Genomic DNA, 8,781 nt, shown 5'->3' on the forward strand with positions numbered 1-8,781 from the left:
CGAGGGGGTTTTGGGGGTGGAGGGGGTTACAGAGATAGGGAGGGGGTGTAGGGCCTGGAGGGCTTACAGAGATAGGGAGGGGGTGTCGGTGGGTACAGGGACGGCGCCCGGACTGTAAGAGTGAGTTATTGTGAGTGTGTGTGATTACCCTCCTGCAGGTCCCAGCACCACGTGCCAGGAGGATTCCTGTGCCAACCAGGGCACCTGCATCCAACAGTGGGATGGCTACTCGTGCGACTGCACCATGACCTCGTTCGGGGGCAGTATCTGTAACTACCGTGAGTACAGAGCATCCCATTCCCCCCGCGTAGCGTGCGTGCGTGTTTACGGACCTGCACTCCCTTCCTCTGAAGCAGACCCTGGCCATCAGGAGATGGTGCTTGTTTTCTCCCTCTCCCCATCCTGTTGCTCTGGGTAACTGTGGGAGGGAGAGATCCATCCCATCTCTGCCGGGTTGGGCAGGGCCGAAATGGCAAGGTTGCTAGAAAGAGAGAGAGAGCGAGACGGGGAAGAGATTGTGTTTGTTTTGGATGGTCAGTGTTGCTTGGAGGAAGTCCGTTGCGGTTATTGGAGCTCTCCCTCTCTCTCTGACATTGGGTGTTGTCATGTTTGACTCCGGAGATTGTCATGATGGTGGATGTTCTCACTTTGTTACTTGGCCTAACCTTGCTCGTAGCCGTGGATTTGCTGTTTGTGAACGTATGGCGCACTTAGACGCGATAGACACTCGGGCATTGTGCAGCGTTTGCGAGGTTGGGTTAGGATGCACAGTTTCTCTGGTTCTCACTGTCATCGATCTGGTGTTTTATTTTGACTTGCGAATTAGCCGGTGAATAATTGACTTTCACGCCTCATTCTGTGATGGTGTGGCAGCACAGAATCTTGCAAGATGAGGAGAAGTCTACCATCCTGGGTCTTCCTCTCTATCTAGCCACAGGCACACATGTCTCGTCTCTGGTCTGATCGTTAGGCTGATAAAAGTTGTCAGCGCACTGGATGTGAATGGGATGATACGCACAGACATGAGCACAGACAGTGGGAGCAGCTGTCAGGGGAAGGGTGGTGGGAGAAAGGGTTAACCCTGCTTTCTCCAAAGCCCTTCTCCAGTCCAACCCCACCGCCCAGCACTGCAACTACCCCCTTCCTGTCGGAGAATTGTGCACTTTCAAATAAAGCTCCTCATGAAATTGTTTAGTTCACGATATCGTGGGAAGGGGTGAATACCCACCCAGGTCCAGAGTGGCCACTCTGCACTGAGTGCTAACCTCTTCCCTCAGTGACAGACATACGCGGTTCATAAAGGGTTTATAAGCATCAATTTATATGCTGATGACAAGAGGTCAAACTACGGTAGATGGTTTAATAATATTGAAAAGAGCTAATGATACTACTGGTCTGAAAGCACCGATTAGTCGAATAATCTGTCGCATCCCGTGCATAGTGGCTCATGGTCTGTGGTCGTCAATATTAAGTAGTTTGGTGACATCTTGTCTGCGGGGTGTTGTTTTAGTTCGTGTTCCTCATAGAGAGGGAAAGCCCTCAGGTTTCCTGCCAAAAGGTGTAGAGGTGTCAGTGAGAGAATCCCATCAGCAGGACGTTTCGTTAACGTGTTCCCTCCGATGGCTTGTTCACAATCAGTTCCTGTGTATAGCTTGAGTCATCACTGGCATTATGGGTAGGTCCCCTCTTAGCTAGGGATAATGGCTTCCGAAATCAAAATGGTTCCCCCCTCTCCCACACCTCCTTTCCCTTTCTGATTTGCGCGGCTGGATTCCAGGCAGAAGCCTGGATGATCGTCCCAGATAGAACCCTCCTCAGTGCCCAACCCCTGTCATGCCGTACGCAGTTATTCACACACCATCCCACCACCACTCCATTCAAATGAATGGCTTCTTTGACAAAGTGTAGGAGCAAGTCAGTCTGAGCACTGGCTGCTCCACCACAAACTCAGTGATGGGAAATGGACTCCACGTGCGCTCACCATATTGGCATACAGTGGCCAGCACTGCAAAGCAATCAGGGCAAGTGGTTCTTATTATATTTACACAAACGCACACACACTCTTACACTCACACACAGACACACACACACACTCACTCACACAGACATACCCACACATTCACGTACACTCACCACTCTCTCTCACACATACACATACACGGACACACAGACAGACACATACTCACACAGACACACACACACACTCACACATACATACACACACACACTGTCTCACCCATACATACACACACACTCTCTCACACATATGCACACACACTCACACACTTTCTCACATAAACACATATACACACACACTCTCTCTCTTTCTCACACACACTCACAGACCTGCACACTCTGGGGGCAGGGGGAGGTGCGGAGGGGAGTTCGATGGGGGAGATGTGGCCCACACAGCAGCATAACCCCATTGGAGTACATTCTGAAAACGCCTGAAGGCTCCTGCAGTAAAGCACCCAGAGTAATCGGTAACATTGCAGGAACCAGTCAGATCGAATATCAAAGGGTGACGATGGCGGTTTAAGATGGCACCTTGCAAAGCTGGCAAGTGAAGGTACACTTCATCAGGTACAACCGAAAGATCCACAGCAGCAGAAATGTCAGTAACAACCTTGCATCAGCCTCTCAAGAGCAGAACAGAGGCTGTAAACAGATGGCTTTAGGTAGAGTTGGAGAAGGAGGTGGGACGGTAAATTTTACAAGAGGGAAGGGTGCCTACCGTATGTGGGTGCGATCAGAGGTGAATTATTTCCTGCACGGATCGGGCAGAGATGTTGGACAGAGTTAAAAGTGGAAATCTGACAGGCCAAGGCTTTCTGAATATCTGTTGGATTAATCGAGTGTACCTGAGTCCTCCTGTCGTCTGTGTGAGGGGGAGATGAACCAGAACAGGAGCCCAGTGCCCTAATTGAGCAGATTACAAATCCCCGATGGCTAGTCATTGGCACCTCTCCCATCGCCGCGTGATCTCGGAAGCCATCGGACCGTCCCAAGGTCATTAACGATCGAACGGTCAGCTGCCCCAGCCCCTCCCGCCCTCGTCCAGACATTCTTTTGGGATTGGCGGAGTGGCACTGACCTGATCATCCCCCGCACCAACCGGGGCGGTGGTGGGGGTGAGCTATGGGGCACTTGCGACGTGGGCACAGGAGGTGACTTGACACCTCTTTCCAGTTGATTGGCGCATCAGGGAATTGCAGATGTCAAGGGAGCGTGGGGGGGTGGGGGAGGTGAGGGGAGGGAGTCTGAAGCAAGGGCTGGGAGGGGTTTCCCCCTCCTGCACGCGCACACACACACACCTCAATCCGCGATCCTCCCGATCGCCCGAGGTCGCCCCCTCTCTGCACCTAGCTGCCAGTGCACGTGGGGATTGTGAAGGATTCCCACGGTGATGGGTCTGAAGCATTCGGGGATAGGTTGGGGGGATCTGTCAGAAACAGGCCCGGTCCCTCCAAGTGATGGATGAAGGGATGGTCCAGGATTCTGCGTTATCACGCAAACGCCTCAGGGGTTCAGGGCTGGGGTGTGGGTCGTATCCAACATCAGTTCTCGTTGGCCTTTTCCCAAGGCGCTGACTGTGTCCGGACTTGCATGACCTGGCAACACAAGACACGACTCCCCAGTCGGACAGCACTTGCTGAATAATCCAGGCCCGTTATGCGATTTAGCGTTGCAGGTCATGAGCTGGGAGCCACATAGTGGCTTATGTTAAGCTTCTGGACCCTGTTCTTCACACAAAGACAGCAACGTGTTCGCTTTCTCAACATGACAAAGTGGTGACAGTCCATTCTGTGGTTCAGTCCCGCCTGGTGCAAAATGTAAACAGCGCTTGTCAGTTGACTGTCAGTCATCATTAACTGGTGCAGTCTCCACGGCAATGCCTCTACCAATCAGCACGCTGACCAATCACTACTTGCCTATTTCACAGTATCGGTCTCACCTTTTCTCTTTTATGTTGGCGCTTACTATAAATGTCCCAATGTGTAAAAGGCAAAACATTTCAGCAAAATGTGTCTTTTTTAAAGCAATGCTTGGGAGTTGGTTTATTGCAAATAATCAAGAAAGTGGCACAAACCATGCAAAAGTATGCGATCACCCATCTCGATAAATAATACGCACGTCTGGGAAAAGCATGAACAGTCTTCAGAGTCTGGTCTCAAAGAGATTTGGCTAAGTGGCAGTTATATCTGGAAGAGAAAACTATTTGCCAAGTGTTGATCTGCCCCCAAATTCACTTTGTACTCGTGCTGTTGGGACTGGGGGAGTCTCCACTGATCAGTTAAGGCTGGCCAAATCCCTTTTCGGGAGGCTGATCTTGAATTCCCCTCGAGGAACCCCTTCACTTGCGGTGATAAGGTCTTCCTGTGGGATCCTCGAACTGTCAACTTTAGTGAGAGTGGTTTCAGGGAAAGAGAAGAGAAGGTAAAGTCTGTTGCTCCTGAGGAGACATTGAGGTGGTTTGAGTGTCAAATGTTCAAATCTAGTAGTTTCATTATGTTATGAGACCTTTCTCCAAACGTATTGTGGACTCAGGGACTCTACAGTCCAGCTTATGTCCTTTACAAGCATAATGTTTTTCTTTCACTTTGTAAAGCCCATGGTGGTGAAAATTCTGATATATGTCCAACTAATGCTTGTCTAAATGAGTATTTCAGACGATACATCTGTATAACAGGATGGAACAGATCTCTCCATCTGAGAACCACATCTCAAGGGTAGACTTCCAAACCGTCCAATGTTTTTTAAATGCTAGATTCGAAACACAGTAGTGTCAAACAGTGTGCTGGCTGTGTCGGTTTCTGATTGGTTGAAATCGTGCGTCCGGTGCCAAGGCTGGTTTGGAGGTAATTGGCTCTCACGGGACATGAGTCAAGATTAGAGTGGTGCTGGAAAAGCACAGCAGGTCAGGTAGCATCCGAGGAGCAGGAGAATCAACGTATCGGGCGAAAGCCCTTCATCAGGAATGGTGCATGACCCGGGGCATGACCCTAACCTCTGCCTGCCCTGTGTAGGGCTCTCTGTGTGTGCCCACCAGGGATGTGCAGGTTAGGGTGAATTGATCATGCTAAATTGTCCCATAGTGCCCAGGGATGTGCAGGTTATGGTGGATTGGTCATGCTAAATTGTCCCATAGTGTTTAGGGATGTGCAGGTTAGGGTGGATTGGTCATGCTAAATTGTCCCATAGTGCCTAGGGATGTGCAGGTTAGGGTGGGTCGGCTGTGCTAAATTGTCCCATCGTGTCCAGGGATCTGCACTTCCCTGGGTAGTATGGGTTAATTTAGAGGGTACGAGTTAAAGGGAGAGGTTGGACAAACTTGGATGGTTTTTGCGAGAGTGTTGGAGGCTGAGGGGTGACCTGATAGAACTGTGTAAAACTCGGAGAGTTGTGTCACCCCTGAGGTTAGAAAAGCAATCAGTTTAGAGGGAAGCCAATGTACGGTATTGGTTTCCTTGCTAAGCTGAGGCCAGTAACTATCGTCAGGTAAAAATACATCACCGGAGAAACTCAACAGCTGTGGAGAGAAAGCAGAGTTCACGCTTCTCGTCCAGTGAGCCTGGGACTCTGAAGGAGGCTCCCTGGGCTCCTGCATTCTCTCCCTCTGCAGACCTGCTGAGTTTCTCCTGCAGTTTCCGTTCCTGTTTCAGGTTTCTGGCATCGGCTGTTTCATTCCAGCCAGTCTCCTCCTCGCCAGGAAAGTCTGTCTGGTCAGTAACAGAGACAGAAAGTCTGCCGACGCAGTCTGGAATCCTCCACCCTCTGGAGGTCAAAAAGCAGCTGACTTAGAATCGCAGTATTCAGCTGTCAGAAGACATGTGACCTTGATTAGCCATTCAAGTGTTGAGTGTTGGAGACGTCTCTCAAAGCTGATTTGATGGTCATGAAGATAACTTTGCAGCTTCATATGACCCCCGCAGAGTTCCCATTGTAAGGTGAAGAGATGACTAACACCATTAGCTCCCTCTTTGGCATAGTAGGTTTTAATGGTTCCCACTGCCTAGAGCTGGCAAGAAGCAGAGGGCTCATGTCCAGCCCCTTCCGGTCAGCTTGAGCTGTGATTTCTGCAGGGGCTTCTGAAAATGCGGTCAAGCAACAGACCTCGGCCACCTTCCAATTCCGGCGAGGGGTTGTCTAACTTTCAAAGAAGCACTCTGCGTAGATCGAGGAGGAATTCGATTTTCTTCGGGATTTCCCTTTGTGCCATCTGCCCAATTCACGTCCACTCATTTTCGGGCTGTAGTCAATGGACTTGGGTTGGCCAAAGATCCCGATGGATATGTGGGGTCTGGGTTGGGTGCTTGGAGCTGCGCAGCATGGCTTTGAGGGGCCAAACGACCACCTCATATCTCCCTCTACTCTCCCCCCTACCCACCTGAGAGTGAGGCTGAGAAGCGGCTCTCATTGAGCTGCCAGGTGGGGGTGCTTTGCCCACATGTTGAGTCCTTTGGAAAAGAAGGCGATCTTATTGAATGGCGGAGTGAACCCAATGGACTGAATGGCCTCCCCGTGGCTCCTATGTCACTTTGCGTCTCCAACACTCAAAACAGATTTCTGTTCCTATTGATTTTTTTTTAACAAAGGGAGGCTTTATTTTCCCAGAATTGAGGATTTTATGACACATGGTAGAACGTGCCAAGTTGACTCCGACACAAAAACTCTTACACTTTTCATTTCCGGCATGGATCAATAATTGCGATATTTAATAAAGTGGCGCATCAATCTGTTGTGTTTCAAGCCAAAAGAAGCAAAACATTTGTAGTCTCTGATGGTTTTCGAAGGTACTTCCCTCAGCTGGGCCTACAGTCCCTGGATACAGAGTTGGCCATTTTGAATTGAGGCTAAGAGACACTTCTTACCTCAGAAGGGGGCGGCGAATCTGTGGAATTCTCTGCTTCGGAGGCATCAGAGGTTCAGCCTCCGAGCGCTTTCAAATCAGATTATGCGACACCGACGAACTTGAGAGGTTTTGGGGATAGTGCAGTGTTATGGACCAGACCAGATCCCCTCAAGATCTTTTAAGTAAGTAGCCTGGACCCTAACATTTTCTTATATTTAAAGGCAAGTGTAAAATGCCGTGTTCCAGATGCACTGCAGCTGGAAAAAAACTTCTCGATGCTAAGCAAAATTGTTCTTTCAGTGTCTCTGGGTCAGAATCCTGGAACTCCCTTTCCCAGGGCATTGTGTGTCTAACCCACAGCACACGGACTGCAGCGGTTCAAGATGGCAGCTCACCCCCACCTTCTCAAGTGGTGGGGGCAATTAGGGACGGGGAAATAAATGCTGGGCTCAGCCAGCGATGTCCATATCCCATAAGTGAATAATTTTTTAAAAAATTATTTAAACATACAACTAAAGAAAGAGGAATTTAGAATTACTCACCTCTGGAGTCGCAGAGTCATACAGCATGGAAACAGACCCTTTGGCCCAACCAGTCCACGCCGACCATAATCCCCAAACTAAACTAGTCCCACCTGCCTGCTCCTGGCTCATATCCCTCCAAACCCTTCCCTATTCATGTCCTTATCCAAATGTCTTTTAAACACTGTAACTGTATCCACCACTTCCACTGGAAGTTCATTCCACATGCGAATCACCCTCTGGGTAAAACATTTGCCCCTCCTGTCCATTTTAAATCTCTCTCCTTAAAAATGTGCCCACCTGGTCTTGAAATCCCTTGTCTGAGCGAAAGGACAATTTCCATTAACTCTGTCCATACCCCTCATTATTTTATAGACTTCTATCAGTCACCTCTCAACTTCCTGCACTCCAGTGAAGTAAACTTGGACAAAATCCCAAACTAAACGAGTCCCACTTGCCTGCACAATTTTAGAAGAATAGATTAATTGAAAAGTATAGTAATAACGCCATAAGGGACAGGTGCCGATGTCGACCATTCAGCCCATCAAACCTGCTGCCCCATTCAATGTGATAATTCTTCAACTCCACTTTCCCACCTTTCTCCTGTTGATTCCCCTCCCTGGTTAAAAAATCTACCTCAGCCTCGAGTCTATTGAACATGTCGCAACGCACCTCTGGCGAGGAAAGGGGAGTCCTTGAAATTCTGGCCACCTGCCTCAGAGGGATGGACACTACCGTCTGCGACAGGACAGCCCCACCGATATTTTCCGATTGACCTTGTTCATGGATTCTGCAACTGAAGCCTGCACTTGAACCCCGGCCTCCTATCTGAGAAGCAAGGTCACTACCTTGTGCGCCACAGGAGCCCTCCGAGGTCTCTTCACATGAATTGATGTGAATTTCATTCCATTGCCAGTTCTCATTGAAACGCTTTTGTACAGCTCGCTGTGATTAACTAATCAATACCCGACACTTGGTACCTTCAACGACAAGAGCATTTGACCATCACCCACAGAACATAACCGCAGAATGAATAGGGCTGTCTTGTCAGAGATGAGCTGAACAGCCTCCTCTCGTCCTCTTGCCTGTGTATTGACAGGGTTGGGAGGGTCGGTCCCAGTTTGTAGGCCAGCATTCACGCTGACGGGAGCTGAGAGGCTGGAGCTTTTTTGTGTAGGCAAAAAGGGAATAATAATTGGACCCTGCCTCTCCCTGTCTCTCTTTTTCTGTCTGTCTGTCTGTATCTCTCTCTCTCTCTGCCCCGCTCTCTGACCCTCTATCATTCTCTCTCTCCCTCCCTCAATCTCTCTCTCTGTCCTGCGCTCTGTCTCTCTATTAGTCTCTCTATCTCTCATGCTCTGTCTCTGCTTCTCTATCTCTCTCCCTCCTCTATCTCTCTCTGTGTGT

General features: G+C 49.5%; 1 protein-coding gene across 1 annotated transcript in view; it reads left to right on the top strand.

The window, feature by feature from the left end:
* Positions 1-8,781, top strand: part of LOC122543998 (neurexin-2-like) — a 139,549-nt gene that overhangs the window by 70,263 nt on the left and 60,505 nt on the right. The window contains exon 6 of the mRNA XM_043683007.1: positions 159-278. Coding sequence (XP_043538942.1) covers positions 159-278 — 120 coding nt within the window. The remainder of the gene's footprint in view (positions 1-158; positions 279-8,781) is intronic.

Source organism: Chiloscyllium plagiosum, chromosome 45 (assembly GCF_004010195.1).
Source record: "Chiloscyllium plagiosum isolate BGI_BamShark_2017 chromosome 45, ASM401019v2, whole genome shotgun sequence".
In the NCBI taxonomy this organism is placed as follows: domain Eukaryota; kingdom Metazoa; phylum Chordata; class Chondrichthyes; order Orectolobiformes; family Hemiscylliidae; genus Chiloscyllium; species Chiloscyllium plagiosum.